General features: G+C 42.4%; 1 protein-coding gene across 2 annotated transcripts in view; it reads left to right on the forward strand.

Annotated features, from left to right (window-relative positions):
- PTAR1 (protein prenyltransferase alpha subunit repeat containing 1) overlaps window positions 1–15,958 on the forward strand; it is a 36,054-nt gene that overhangs the window by 267 nt on the left and 19,829 nt on the right. For both annotated transcript variants that reach the window (XM_071802870.1, XM_065860627.2), the window contains exons 2-3: window positions 9,319–9,488; window positions 13,799–13,865. In XM_071802870.1, the coding sequence (XP_071658971.1) occupies window positions 9,319–9,488; window positions 13,799–13,865 (237 nt within the window). The remainder of the gene's footprint in view (window positions 1–9,318; window positions 9,489–13,798; window positions 13,866–15,958) is intronic.

Below are 15,958 nucleotides of genomic sequence, written 5' to 3' on the forward strand. Positions count from 1 at the left end.
TCTGCCGGCAGCGACCCCACACTCTCGCCGTCGGACGGGCGGGTGTGGGGTGCGGCAGGGGGCGCGGCGGCCTCCGCTGCGCAGCGGGGCCGGGGAGGGCCGAGTGCGCGGCCCAAGGTCACGCCGTGAGGGGACCGTGGGGACCAGCCCGGTTTTTCCCCACGGCGCAGGTGCAGCTGGTGGTGAAGGGTGGTGAAGCCCCCGGCGCAGGGGCTTCAGCGCGGCGCCTCTCCGGGGCGAACCTGCCTGCGCCAGGGCAGGTTGCTGATGCCGAATGTCTTTTGTGCTCTCCGGCTGCCTCCTCTTCTTCTGGGTAACGCCCCGTAGCTGCCTCGGGAGTTGGGGTGGCCGCTGGAGGCCCGAGTGGGGCGCCGGCTGCACCCCGCTGCCCGGAGCCGTGCTCGACCGGCCTGCCAGCCACAACAGCCTCGGCAGTAAGAAGTACCTAGTTATAGAAACCGGCAAGGACTCTGGAATTTGGAAGTGATGAGTGGCTTTTCAAAGACGAGCTCTAAATTAACTTTACTTGAATTTGAGGTCGGGCAGTGTTACACTCGTAACGCGGCCTGGGTGGGACTGACTTCTCAGTGAGGGTGACAGAACACCGGAACAGGCTGTCCAGGGAGGTTGTGGAGTCTCCTGTTCTGGAGACATTCAAAACCCACCTGGACACTTTCCTGTGTAACCTCATCTAGGTGTTCCTGCTCTGGCAAGGGTATTGGCCTAGAAGATCTTTTGAGGTCCCTTCCAATCCCTGACATTCTGTGATTCTGTGACTTTGTGACCCCACTGAGGGCAGCGTGTCCAAGTGTGTCTCGGGCAGAGCATCAGTGGTGCTGGCAGCCAACCTCAGGACTGAAGCCTACCCAATAGCACCCTCATACAAACAGCACTGTTTGATGAATGCGACCTTCAAATCTGTACCTGTTAGTGGATATGCCGGTGCTTTTTCATTGTGGACTGTTTCAAGGGAGACGAACAGGTTGACTGTGTAAATGGAAGCTACAGTTATTGCTGTCTTGTGAGAATCAGGTTTATCTGGCAATTTGGGGTCGTATGTTCTGTGTTTTATTTTTAGTTCCACTGCTGACCAGCTCTGAGACCATGATTTATGTATCTTCTGTATTTATTTATTTCCCCATCCTTTCTTGTTTTAAGACACAAACTGTTTAGGAAAGCATCTTGCTATCTATTTATGTAAACTCCATATTGGTTATGGCAAATGAGATAGCACATAATGGATAACAACTTCATAACGTAAGTACAGTGTATTTGTGTCAGCTGGAAACACTGCAGTCTCTGAGGTGGTGACCTATTAATCTGTTCCAGAAAATGGTATGCTGGGCGGCTGTGTAGGAAAATTTGGTGGGCACTTAATTTGTCCCTTCACTTAAAAAAGAGGATTGGACTGAATACCCTCATGTTTCCTTAAATGTAATAAGCAATTCAGGTGGGTGGCCAGGTTTTAAAATACAACATGTGGATGATGTTTGAAAAAGAACTGGTTTTTTTCATGAAGCTTCATTTTTAGGTTCTGAGGCATAATGTGCTGTAATCAGCCAGTATTTGTGAATGAATGTTCTGGTTCTTCTTGGTTCTGACTCCTTCACCAGAGTTGTTTATTGGTAGAAAACTTCAAGCTTGTGTTTTTGAAGAGTATGCTGCTGTTCCTGTTTTCTTTCGTAGGTGCAATCTCAGAGATGAAAGTAGGCTACAAGAGTTGTATGCTCTGAGACTGATGCACTGTGTCAGGCTTCGAGTGAAGAAGCACGGGCTACTGCTAGTTTGCCCCCTAAAGTGGAAAATGTGGCAATTCTGTCTGCTAGATTTCTGAGCTGCAGTGCGTGAAAAGGCACCCTGCACAGCCAGTGTAGACTGTGGGCCCTTTGCTACAATACCTCTCTGCCTCTAGAGCACCAGGTTGAAACCATGCTGGCTAGATATTTTTGTGTATCTTGCAGACGTCTTGTCTTCCTGCTGGTGGCCAAGACAGTCCTAACCAGCTGCAGTCCCTTACAGATGTTGTTCTCTTGAATGTGTAGCCTGTCATGTCACAGATCCAGGTGTGAATTTTTTTTACATGGCATCTGCCAGGCTCCACTGAAAATAAAGGATCTGCCAGGTGCATGAAGTTCCTATTCACGTTTGGGCTCATTTTAGGCAAGGCTGGAGTTGCAGCCATCTACTGTGTTTCCTGGTCCACTGTCTGAAGTGGGGTTAATGACACTGTTGTCCTGTATAAGCTTTTTGTTCTTTGCTGGCATAAAATGTGAGAAAAAATGCAAGTTTTAGGTTAATGGTTGGACTCAATGATCTTGAGGGTGTCTTCCAAACAAAATGATTGTATGATTCTATGATTCTATCCCACACTCTTGTCCCTTACTTGTCTCTCTTCTAGCATTTGTCATCCCTTGTTTTGTTTGTTTGCTTGCCCCCTTTTCATCTGTCAGAGTGGGTGTTTTGTTCTGGCAGATTCACAGTTTTCTAGTTTTAAAGGGAATGTTGTCTGTGGTCAGTACTAAAAAGCATGTAAAAATACAGTTTTAAACTAAGTAGAACGTTGAATTGTTGTTTCTTTCTTTCTTTTTTTTTTTCTTGAAGTTGCAGCAACATAGTGCATATTTTTAAGCCGAGCTTATTTCTAACTAAATACAAAATTCTTTTTGCCTTGTCTTGCTGATAGGTGCATTTTGTTCTGTTGGATAACTCTGTCATCATGCTAGTTTTCAAATTTGTAAGGCTGTGAAATTTACTGGAACATATTGTTACCGAGCCCTACAAGCACAGGTCCTGATAAAGTCATGTATATGAGCTATCCCACTGGAACTGAACAGAGCACCAACAGTGAACAGATTGATGTATACTTTCTTTCTGAACTTTACTGTTCTTTTGCACATGAAGTCAAACAGAAATAGACTTACTTGTCAAAAAAAGTTAATTAATTTGATGGGCGTAACTGGAGAGATGAACTCTTAGATGGTAGCCCAGCATTTGTGTACAAAATCCAAGGGTACTATTTATGGTTTTCCAATAATCATTTATGTCACTATAGCTCAGATAATTTGTTTCTCTCTCAAGTCATCACATTCTTAGTGTAGTAAAGATAGCATACTTCATTTTGTTAGATTTGAAACTCTTGAATCAAAGTTCCTTCTGGCGTGACTGCAAATTTAGCTGCAAGAGATTCAGAAAGAAACATACTTCCTTAAGTCTTTACAGTAGCCAAGTACAAAATTTGCCAGTGTTATTTTCATTAGATTGTTTAGTACTGTTGTGCAGCATTGATACTTCCAAACATAGCAATAGGAAGTAAAAATAATTTGCTTATAATACTTAGTGTGAGGGGTCATCAGTGCAGAGCTTTGCTATTGCAGCAGAAGTTTCCAAATCAAGTGGTGATTAATGTGGGAGCAAACAAATGAAAACTTCTAGAGAGTGAAAGTATTGTAGCTTCTTTAGAAACAAATACTGGCTAGAAGTACTTTGGATTTCAGTGATATATTATTGTTGTTTCATTTATGAAAGTTTTTGGTTGTACCACTAAGATAAAGACTAATCGTAACTTGTAAATTAATTTATTATTTGAAATTCTAAAAGCAAATTGTGTATATAATGCGGTGCATGATAATGAAAAAAAAAGTTTCGACTCTTGGATTTAAGCCCACTTATCCCTGCCTTTTACATCCTGAAAATTCATTAGCCATATAGTCATTTCATGAGGTTTACTCTAGTGTAAAAATATACACCTTTCAAATGTCCATGCTCCAGATTGTTTTCCAGTATTAAAGTCTTTTTATAATAGCAGAAATATTCAACTACTTAGGTTCAGTCTTTGTTGTCGATAGGATCATAGTTGTGTCATGTCCACTGATTGTACCACATTCAGGTCTCCCAGCAATTATTTAATATCCTCTGTCTAATTCTTTGCAGAGGGGTTGTGTTGTTTTAAAGATGATCTTCAAGAAAAAAATCAGACCGGGTCCCTTCACTTGGGCATATGTCATAGTTTAACCCCAGCTAGCAATCAAAACCACGATAGCTGCCTGCACGCTCCCTGCCCCACATTACCCCCACCAAGTAGGGGAGAGAATTGAAAGGGAAGGGAGAAACTTCTGGATTGAGATAAAAACAGTTTAATAAATTAACAAAATAACACTAATATAGTACTGCTACTACGAATAATGTATCTAAAATGAAAAGAAAATATAAAACAAGTGATACTCAATGCAATTCCTCACAAACTCCGTCTGTGCCAAGCAGCCAGTCCCAGGAAGAGCCAGAGCACCCGGGTCCCGAACAGCTGATCCCGGGAACAGAGAGAGAAAAGACCAAAAAGGCAGGAAGGCCCAGAGGCCTCTGCAAAATGGCAGAACAGTGAAAAGCTGAACTAAAGGAACTCCTGAATGGAACTCAGCCGAAATGGAGCAGAACTGGAATGAGTTTCCTGAAATGGAAAACCCAACTCCTATTAAATATGAAACACAATACTTCATGTCATGGAATATGCTCATTGGTCAGCCTGGATGTCAGTCAAGGTCTGTCCCATCCATGCCCCCCTTCTGAGCTGCCTCGCACCTCCAGACATAAAGACCCTGGCTCCCAGACAACAACTAAGATAACAGTAAGTTCTTATATTCTCTTCACTCCAACTCAAAACCACTGGAAAGTTACTTGAAAAAAAATATTAATTCTATCCCAGGATGCTGTCTCATTATTCTCAAACTAAATCCAAACAATGACTGTGCTAGCTACAAAAAACAAGAGTTTCTAACTGCATGAAGAAAATTAACTTGCTTTCAGTTGAACCAACAGTTAACTAAAGCTGAAGACCCATCATGGTAGCACAATAAGAAATGCCTCTTTCTCTAGCAGTACTGTGGTATTTGGATTTTGTGAAAGACGGTTTTAAAGTAGTTTGGCTAGAGTTTAATTTGGGGAGAGCCATTGAATTACTGGGTTTCTTGAAGCAGGTCCTGCAACAGCTTGTCAGTACTACTGTTCTGCCATGGCTGAGGTTTGCACTATGGACCACGTCTGGATTGTGCAGCTCTTTGATTTCCTGGGTCTCGTCTTGCGTATCTTCTCCAATCTCAGCACAGGTTGAAGAAGCTCTGTAATGGCTGCAGACTTCGTGAAAATCCAACTAAATTCTTCCATTAAGTTCTGGCTGCTTCTACAATGTATTTTAGGAATGTGAACTAACATGATATCCTGTAAATACAGAGATCATTCATGCAGTTTTTGGAACATGATTGTGGTGCCTGCTTCAAGGAAAATAAATGCATCAAATAACTCCTAAAATTCAAGGGACAATATCAGCAAACTGGAAAATCTAGGGAAAGAAATGAAATCTATTCATAGTAGACGGTGCTTCTGATAGTACAAAATACTGACAAACAACAGCTATCAGGTGGTGTCTCCTTCAGTATTGTGAGCAGCTTGCAGCTCTCACTGGACTAAAATGTAGGCATCTGCCATTCTGTAATGACTTTGGGCAATCCTGTCTTATGCACAGGCACATTCTCTGACACATGGCCAGGAACAGTTTGCACAAGGTGAATGGTACTTCAGTCACTTCATTTGACAAGCAGTAATTCACTGGTGCCTACAGGTGAGCCCTGCTGCAGAAAATTTCTTCAGGTACATGATGGAGCAGAGGCTGCAGGTGTTCACAGGCAGTGTCTCCTGGGCTGACAGACCTGCCCCATTACTTGCTCCTTCTGCAGATTTGAGGGGCATTCAGGAGCAGCCTGTTGGAAATAGATGGTAGTTGGCATGAATTTTTTTTGCTGTAAGATAGGTACCCCTCCTTAGATAAATCTGCCTTCTTGGTATATTTGCATCATGAATTCTATTCCTTCTCCGGGACTGAATGCAAAATACAGCTTCTGAACCACACAGATCATAAGAAACAATACCAAGGTGCTAGAGGCAACATTTCTACCAAATGACAAGCTTTGGTTTGCATCTTGGCAAAAATTGAGTAGTTACCAGATAAACACTTTTATATACTGCACCATATCTTGACAGATTTCATTATGCAGTGATGCAGTCCTCTGCCAGTTTTGGCTAGCTGAATGTGTTCTGGAGTTGGAGTGTTTCAGGCTGACTTCTCAGCTCTGTGCAAACCCTACCTGTCTGTCATTTTGGCATATTTAAAGCAGTATTGTGAAACTTAGCTCACCTAAGTCAGTCTTTTTGTATTTGATAAGAAGTAAAGGTGTGTATGTATGTAACTTCTTTTTTTATCTCCTTGTTTGTAAGCAACAGCTGGTAAGTTCTTGTGGTAATTTATGGAGTTAATGAGCAAAGCTGTGGATGACTACATCTTCATTATCTTGGACACAGCTAGATAAACACACAATGCAGTGGGCGAGCAATTGGCTGATGGGCCAGGCTCAGAGGGTTCTAGTAGATGGTGTTATATTGGACTGGTGACCAGTCCCTAGTGGGGTTCTGCAGGGATCGGTCTTAGGGCCAGCACTCTTCAATGTCTTTATAAATGATTCAAACACAGGATTTGAGGGAATACTAAGTAAGTTCACCAGTGACACTAAATTGGAAGGAGCTGTTGGTGCTCTTGAGGGCAGAGAGGCCCTTGCAGAGGGATCTGGACAAACTGGAGAATTGGGCCATCATCAGCCACATGAAGTTCAACAAGGACAAGTGCTGGATTTTGCACCTGGGACACGGCAACCCTGGCTGTACATACAGACTGGGGGATGAGATGCTGGAAAGCAGCTCTGTGGAAAGGGATCTGGGGGTTCTGATTGATGGTAAGTTGAACAGAAGCCAACAGTGTGCCCTGGCAGCCAAGAGGGCCACCCGTGTCCTCGATGCATCCAGCACAGCACTGCCAGCCGGGCAGGGAGGTGACTGTCCTGCTCTGCTCTGCGCGGATGCGGCCTCACCTGGAGCACTGTGTGCAGTTCTGGGCAACACAGGATAAAAAGGATATAAAGCTACTGGAGAGTGTCCAGAGAGGGCTATGAAGTTGGTGAAAGATTTGGAGGGGAAGCTGTAGGAGGAGCAGTTATGAGTCACTTGGGTTGTTCAGCCTGGAGAAGAGTGGGCTGAGGGGAGACATCATCACAGCTACAGCTTCCTCACAAGGGGAGAAGGAAGGATAGGCCCCAAGCTCTTCTCTTTAGTGACCAATGACAGAACCCGAGGGAATGGCAGGACGATGTGCCAGGGGAGGTTCAGGTTGGACGTTGGGAAAAGATTCTTCACCTGGAGGGTGCTGGAGCACTGGAACAGGCTCCCCAGGGAGGTGTCACGGTCCCAAGCCCGACAGTGTTCAAGAAGAGACTGGACAACACCCTCAGACACATGGTGTGACCTGGGAGGTGGTCATATGCAGGGTCAGGAGTCTGACCTGATGATCCTTGTGGGTCCCTTCCAACTCAGGACATTCTGTGATTCTATGATTCATTGCAGGTGGGAACCTGTATGTTGTTGTAAGCAAGGCCAAGCAAAATTTGGCCAAAGACCATGTTTAACACTCATAAAAGAAAGGCGCCAGCACTAAATACAGACTTTGGGCTGTAAGGTACCATGTTGAAAGAAGCAGCCTGCATTCTCATTTTACGTCTAATCTGACTAGCTTCCTGAAGAGCTTAACTTGTGTTGAGTGGAGGAGCAGGGATGAGGATCTTGTGTTAATACCCATATCTTGCAATTAAGTAGGAAAATGCTGATTTTCCTCATTTTGTTCTAAGATAACCAGGGATGGAGACAGTGTGTTTGGAGACAAAGCCAAGTGATTTATTTGCAAATATCTTACCTTGAGTTACTTGTGCTCTTTTTATCTTGTGATGCATGTTGTCATATATGGAAGATTAAATCTGCTTCTGAACAAGCAAATATATTCTGAAAAAAGCACATGGTGTCACTTTTGCTTCTGTTGGTAATAATCCAGTGAGGACGCAGAATTAAATTGGTTCACTGTCCAGTAACAAAATTAGCTTAAGATAATTGAGTTGATGTTGTGGGATTGACACTTGGAGTTATCTGTAGACTTCGTCTTGGGGAAAAATTGGAGAATTCACTTTTTATCTGAGAACAAAATAGTTTTTTTTTTTCCTGTCTGTGATCTGAGGATCTCCCTCCTCATCAATAAAATTTTCCACTCAAGAGGAGTCGGTTGAGAAATCATGCTTAAAGGAAAGTGTAAAATAATGCTTTCTGTCCAAATGAGTGTGAATGCTTGACAACCTGTGCTTGTTTGTAAGAAGCTGCCAAAGCTGCTCTTCCAAAATCCCTATGTGCTAAAGAAGGCTGAGGAAAAAGTAAAATATGGTATAGCCCTTTGAAAATGAACAGCTGAGTTTCTTCTACTTTGTTTGGTGATAGGAATTTTTGTGGCAGTCACCTTTTCCTTTTCAAGGCTTGATTGCTGTTTAATGAGACTGGCCTCTCTGTCTCAAATCTTCCCCGTTCTGCAGGCCGCTTGGTGTAGCAGAAGGAAAAATGGGACATGTGGAACATCATGCATTGCTGTCTATGTGATTTTCTTTTTTTGTGATCTGGTCATGCTGCTGCAGGGCATGCCTGGGGTAGTTTTGGGTCAATCAGGTGCCTGTACTGGGTAACGTGTTTTCTTTCCCTTGCACTAGCACTTTTTACAGCTCCATAGCATCTCTACCACAAAGTGAGGGGTGCTTGTGTTAATTCAGCAGGGTTAAACTCCTTAGGTGATAATCTAAAAATACAAAATATGGAACTCCTTCATTTGGGATCTTTGGGAAAATCTAATAAAACTTTTCCGATTATCTTAAGGTGAGAAAAGCCAGCAACACCAAAAGGATTATTTCTAGAGAACATTCAAATTATATTGAATTCATGCTGGCTCATCTAATAATGGTTATTACTTACAGAGCATTCAGCAAGTCTTAAAATATTTCTGATTTTCTATTACTACAGAATTAGGGAACTAATACAGATTTTTTGTAGTGACTCTTAATTCCAAACCACAGCTGGCTTTTATATTACATCTGAATAAAATGTACATATACTTATTTTGCTCAACTTAAATCTTTATTCATGCCTTAAAACATATTTGAATTATCTGTTTTCCCACTTAATATATTGCATGAGTTTTGCGGAGGATGGCTTTTTGAAAATACATTTTATCATACTTAAAGTCCAGCGAGAATCAAGAAGGTGAATTGAGTATAACGTATACAGATTGTGGTAAAACAGGAAAGAAGATGGTGGACTGACTGGCTGGGGAGCATTGCCAGTTTGTTCTATTGTGAAAAAGAATTGGTATCTACTGGAAATAAGTTTAATTATATTTCTTTTTGTCTTTTTAAGAGATGAAATTGGATTAATACCCTGTCCTGAAGCCAGGTATAACCGGAGCCCTATCATCCTGGTAGAAAACAAGCTTGGTGTGGAGAGCTGGTGTGTGAAGTTTCTTTTGCCATATGTCCACAATAAACTTCTCCTCTACAGACAAAGAAAACAATGGCTGAACAAAGATGGTAAGTTACTCAGTTGGAGAACAGTATCTGATGTGATTCTTAATGCACTTTTTTTTTATTTGTCATAGAGTCATTTAGGATGGCAAAGACATATTATATCAAGTCCAGCTGTTAGCCTAGGACTGCCAAGTCCACAATTGAACCATGTATCTAAGAACCTCATCTGTTCATCTTTTAGACCCCTCCAGGGATGGTGACTCAACCACTTTCCTGGGTAGCCTGTTCCACTGCTTCACAACCATTTCTGTGAATAAATTTTTCCTACTAACCAATCTGAACCTTCTTTGGCACAACTTGAGGCCATTTCCTCTTGTCCCATCACTTACTACTTTGAAGGAGAGACCAACACTCTTCATGCTACAACCTCCTTTCAGGTAGTTGCAGACAGCGATAAGGTCTCCCCTCAGCCTCCTTTTCTCCAGGCTAAACAGCCCCAGTTCCCTCAGCAGACTTGTGCTCCAGACCCTTCACGAGCTTCACTGCCCTTCTCTGCACTTTCTCCAGCCCTTCAATGTCTTTCTTGTAGTGAGGGGCCCAAAAGTGAACACAGGATTCGAGGTGGGGCTTCACCAGTGCCAAGTGATTGCTGCCCCAGTCCTGCTGGCCACACTATTCCTGATACAAGCCAGGATGCTGTTGGCCTTTTTGGCCACCTGGGCACACTGCTGGCTCATGTTAAGCCACTGTCAACCAACACCCCCAGCTCCCTATCTGCCAGGCAGCTTTCCAGCCGCTCTTCCCTGAGCCTGTAGCGCTGCCTGGGGTTGTTGTGACTCAAGTGCAGGACCCGGCACTTGGCCTTGTTGAACCTCATACAACTGGCCTCAGCCCAATGATCCAGCTAGTCCAGATCCCTCTATATGGCCATCTTACTTTCCAGGAGATCAACACTCCCACCCAACTTGGTGTCACCTGCAAACTGACTGAGGGTGCACTTGATCCCCTCATCTAGGTCATTTACATCTTTTGACACTGCACTGGTCCTTCTTAAAGCCAGTTTAACCTGTTCTGGAAGAACTGAGGGTTCCTGGGCAGGAGGGCCAGCTTTGGATTGTGTATCTTGGCAACCTGAAGAAGTTGTAGGGTTGCTTAGTTGAAAATGTAAATCCTTTCTCTCTTGCTCAAGCTGGAAGTGTTAGAGGGAGATGACTTATTCCCATGAGTGATTTAGGGAAGTTATGTTAGTCTTTATAGGAGGAATTTTGTCCTACTTTCCTGAGTCAGAAGGGAAACTGTGGTGATGTGTGGATCTGAAGCAAGAAACAAATGCAATGTTTTTCAGTAAATAGTGGAGTGGCGTGAAGTTTAGAGTACTGCCTGTTTGTGGAAACTTGTTTTGTTTTCTTTTTTTTTTTTTTAAATGAAACTTCATTCTCCTCCATTTCTTCAATTGCAAAATTCAGTGTAAAATGTGTGAGAAGTGTCGATCTACAGCGTTTAAATATCTGGTGAGGTTTTGTGTCACTACTGTTAAACATGGTCAGGACCTCACCTTGTTAATAACCTGTTTGTAAAACAAGGTACAGCTTATAGAGTTTAGTATGTTTTACCATTAAGTGAGTTTCACATGTGACAGGAAATTTTAGAAGAAACTGAACAGCAGCAATAGAGGGAATGAAGCTGCAAGTCTTTCCCAGGTAGACTTAACAGAGTTATCTTTAATGTTGTGTAAATAGGCATACTGTATTGAGATGTTACATTTTCTGTACATTTGAAATATCCTGAAGGATTTTCCTCCAAATTCTTTTTGTAGACTACAGTGCATGCATGGAATTTGGCAAGGTAGGTGTTTGCTGAATGTAGTGAAGGGATAGATTTGTTTATTACTGCTGCAAAACTCAATTGCATATTGTATTGATGCTTGTAATAAACAATGATAGCAAATGTAGCCTCTTGTTGCCTCTTTTGTGGTGTTTGACTTACTGTAAGCCATTTTAAATTGCACAGAGAAGAAAAGAAGGGCACTGATTCATGTGTCTACTCTCAGATGTGGTGTCCAGTATTTTTTGGCAGGATCCTGGAAGAAGGAAGTGCTTTATAGTCAGTCATTGGTAGCTTACTGTGACAGATGTTTATTTTAGTTATGGTTTCTCTTTGATACTTAAGTAAAATGGTGTCCTGGAATTCAGAATCATGACTGTTTCTCTTCTGGCTATTGTTCCAGTTTAGAAATCTTAATTTTACAATATGTTTTTATTATTTTTCTGATATTTTTAAAAATTCTGCATGCATGTTATTTGTATTATCACAATATAGTTCTCTGAAATTGCTACAAACTTATTTTTTTATGCAAGGTATTGTTGTGCCTACTCCCAGAATATCCTTACTTCCCAAAGATCTATGTTTCTACTTTTACAACACTCTTCTGGAAAGCACCTCTTCGTGTAACATACTTCTAAAAATCTGGATACAGCCATATTTAAAAAGAAAATGTGCCAAAAACGTTTTGTCATATTTGTCCTTTTGCAGCTGCGGACACTTTAATGTACAAAAGTACATATATGTCACAGAATCAATTAGGTTGGAAAATACCTTTAAGAACATCAAGTGCAACCATGTTGTGAGCACCTATGATCTTACAGTTTGCTTATAATGTGTCTAGCAGAAAGTACTTTGAAATTGTGAATAGAAGATTGATTTTGTTACTGACACAGAGGGGACTAGCTGGAAACTACTGTCATTGTGTGCCAGATCTGTCATAAGACTTTCTATTGAAAAGTAGCTCACAGGTAACTAAAACTGGGTCATTTGTCATCTCGGGCTCAGAATCCACACTTGATGAAATTTTCATATGTTACTTGTTGCACAAAGCATCAACGAATATCAAGATGAAATAACTGGGTATTGCTTTTTTATTTTCCTTTTACCTTCTTTCCTTTGCTGATGTTCAGGATACAGTGAAGCTCTGTTATGGGCAAACACCAAAATGGTAGACAAGCTTCTGTTTAAGCTGTGTTCTATTTGGTGCTGCTCCAGACCTTTGGCATTAACAGAATAATCATGTTGGCTGGAAATCATGACTTAGTAGGATAAGCAAAGCATATTTTTCTAAGTGGAGCCACGTAGACTATGAAAACTGTTTGTAAAAATTATACCAAAGAATTAACTAGTCTGTAATAGGCTTTTGCTTAATATGTCTTGTCAACCATAGCATATACAGTGGTTGGAACCTAATAGTTACTAAAACCATCATTGTATTTGCAAAATCCAACACTCAAAAATTCAGAATTTTTAATGACCTACTTCAGAACTGCCTTGGCAGTAAAAGCCTGGATAGTCACGTTCAGTTTTGAAGAAAGTTTCTTCTTATCAATTGCAAAATTACCATGTAAACTTAAGGGTTGTGATTGCACGGCAGGTTGACTGAGTTGATGCTGTGTCTCCTGAGAGCAGAGGTTCAGGGGCCCAGGGCAGTCACAGACCCTCATTATCTCAAGCTTAAGTGTTACCCTGGTGGGCCTCAAACCACTTGAATAGTGTAGTGGAGTGCAAAGGGAAAGACAGGGTTACAATGAAATTAAGTCTTCTGTTCTCAGCAACTGTATACCTCAGTCTTGTTTTTATGACATTGTTAAAAATAGGTGTGATATGTAAATCTGGAATTTGTGCAGTGCTTAAATGGAGGGATGCAAACAAATGTCTGTTCTTTTTTTACTGAATTAATCTTAAAACCTTAGTCTGAAGCAAGGCTGTCACTTCAGAATGTATTTTAAGTGTTTTCTCTGCAGTTATCGGAATTATTTTGTGATCCTAACTCATGGTTATGGTGTTTCATTTTCCTACAGGTTTTTTATAGTATTTGTATTTTTCTAACAGTATAGTATAGTATATAGCAGCCGTCTGCAGCTCAGACTTGTACTGAAATAGTAGGGTGTATTTTAGTGGTACTATATTATTTAAAAATCACTGCATTTTTATTGAAGAATTCTCTGTTTATGATATATACAGCATATCTGCAATTTATATCACTAAATACTCAAGGATTCTATGCAATCGCTGGCCCTCACTGAGGGCATCCTCTGTTTGATTATAGCACTACAGGTCGAGGTCAGAAATTGCCAGCTGCAAACTTCTTGGATGTGAGTTATTAGCAAGATAGAAGTCCGTTATTTGAAATAATGAAAAGGGAGGATGTGTCAGATTTTGCCTCCTTACAAATTAAATGACTGTTTTGCTGAGGTGGACATCCCTGGGTACAGCAGTCTGTGGGGGAGAGACTTTGGGGAAGCACAGGGAATAAAAGAGTGGAGAGACAACACTGCTGTAAGCAAATCGTTGCTAATATTGTGTCTCTTGTTCAATTGTTTTAGAGCTGATAGATACCACGTGTACCCTGCTGCTGCTGAACCCTGACTTCACCACTGCCTGGAATGTCAGGTATGTTGCGCTCAGCCGATGACATCAAAGGGGCCTGGACCCTTATGTTCAAGTCAGCTATAAGCTTTGTTTTAAGTGGTAATTAGTGACACAGCAAGAGGATTTCGGCTAAGGAATATCAAAGGAATGTTAAAAATCTCTTCTATCCTGTATGCCTTGCAGATAGTTTCAGACTGATTTTTTTTTTTTTCTTTACTGTTGTTTTGTTTGGTTTGTTTCTTTGGTCGATTTGTTTTTTGTGTTTATTTGGAGGGTTTTGTTTATTTGGGGGGTTTTGTTTGATTTGTTAGTGAAGTCTAAAGATTGCACTGCTCTATGTGAAGGCCTGTGTTTGGCCCACATTTTGGGGGGATATAATTCCTATTGAACTGTCACTCTGCTTTCCATCTATCATTTAAGGAGGGCCATTTCTAACCTTTAGATGGGCGTATCCTTTTTGCTGAATCACATACTGCCCAACTGATGTCTTCTGTCTATCTTCACTGTTTTCTTTTTACCCCTCCAAATATTACACCTGAAAGCTTTTCACAGAATCACAGAATGTTAGGGATTGGGAAGGACCTCAAAAGATCATCTAGTCCAATACCCCTGCCAGAGCAGGAACACCTAGATGAGGTTACACAGGAAGGCATCCAGGAGGGTTTTGAACGTCTCCAGAGAAGGAGACTCCACAACCTCCCTGGGCAGCCTGTTCCAGTGTTCTGTCATCCTCACTGAGAAGAAGTTTCTTCTCATATTTAAGTGGAACCTCTTGTGTTCCAGTTTGAACCCATTGCCCCTTGTCTTATCATTCGTTATCACTGAGAAGAGCCTGGCTCCATCCTCGTGACACTCACTCTTTATATATTTGTAAACATTAATGAGGTCACCCCTCAGTCTCCTGTTCTGCAAGCTAAAGAGACCCAGCTCCCTCAGCCTTTCCTCATAAGGGAGATGCTCCACTCCCTGCATCATTTTTGTATCCCTGCGCTGGACTCTCTCCAGCAGTTCCCTGTCCTTCTTGAACTGAGGGGCCCAGAACTGGACACAATATTCCAGGTGTGGTCTCACCAGGGCAGAGTAGAGGGGAAGGAGAACCTGTCTCGACCTACTACCCCCCCCCCCGCCACCTTCTAATACACCCCAGGATGCCATTGGCCTTCCTGGCCACAAGGGCACAGTGCTGGCTCATGGTCATCCTGCTGTCCACCAGGACCCCCAGGTCCCTTTCCCTTACACTGCTCTCTAATAGGTCATTCCTCAACTTCTGCTGGAACCTGGGGTTATTCCTGCCCATATGTAAAGACTCTACACTTTCCCTTGTTATATTTAATTAAATTTTTCCCCGCCCAACTCTCCAGCCTGTCCAGGTCTCACTGGATGGCAGCACAGCCTTCTGGCGTGTCAGCCGCTCCTCCCAGCTTGGTGTGATCCAGCAAACTTGCTGATAGTACACTCTATTCCCTCATCCAAGTCATTGATGAATATATTGAATAATACTGGTCCCAGTACTGACCCTTGAGGCACTCCACTAGATACAGGCCTCCAACTAGACTCCGTCCCATTGACCATGACTCTCTGGCTTCTTTCCTTCAGCCAGTTCACAGTCAACCTCACTGCCCGATCAGCCAGACCACACTTCCTCAGTTTAGCTGCAAGGATGCTGTGTGAGACTGTGTCTAATGCCTTACTGTCAAGGAAGTCAAGGTAGACCACATCCACCACTCTGCCATCATCTGTCCACCTCGTTATGTCCTCATAAAAGGCTATGACGTTGTTCAAGCATGACTTCCCCTTGGTGAAGCCATGCTGACTACCCCTAATGACCCTTTTATCCTTGATATGCCTTGAGATGACACCAAGGATAAGTTGTTTCATCAGTTTCCCAGGGATGGAGTTGAGGCTGACCAGTCTGTAGTTACCCAGGTCCTCCTTTTTGCCCTTTTTGAAGACTGGAGGGACATTTGCTTTCCTCCAGTCCTCAGGCACCCCTCCTGTTTCCCAAGACTTGGCAAAGATGATGGAGAGTGGTCTAGAGGTAACCATAGTGGTCTAGAGGCTTTTGAGGTAACCACTCAGTTTGCTGCCATTACCAATGCAGCTCATCAAGACTG

This window comes from Patagioenas fasciata, chromosome Z (assembly GCF_037038585.1).
Source record: "Patagioenas fasciata isolate bPatFas1 chromosome Z, bPatFas1.hap1, whole genome shotgun sequence".
Taxonomy (NCBI): Eukaryota; Metazoa; Chordata; class Aves; order Columbiformes; family Columbidae; genus Patagioenas; species Patagioenas fasciata.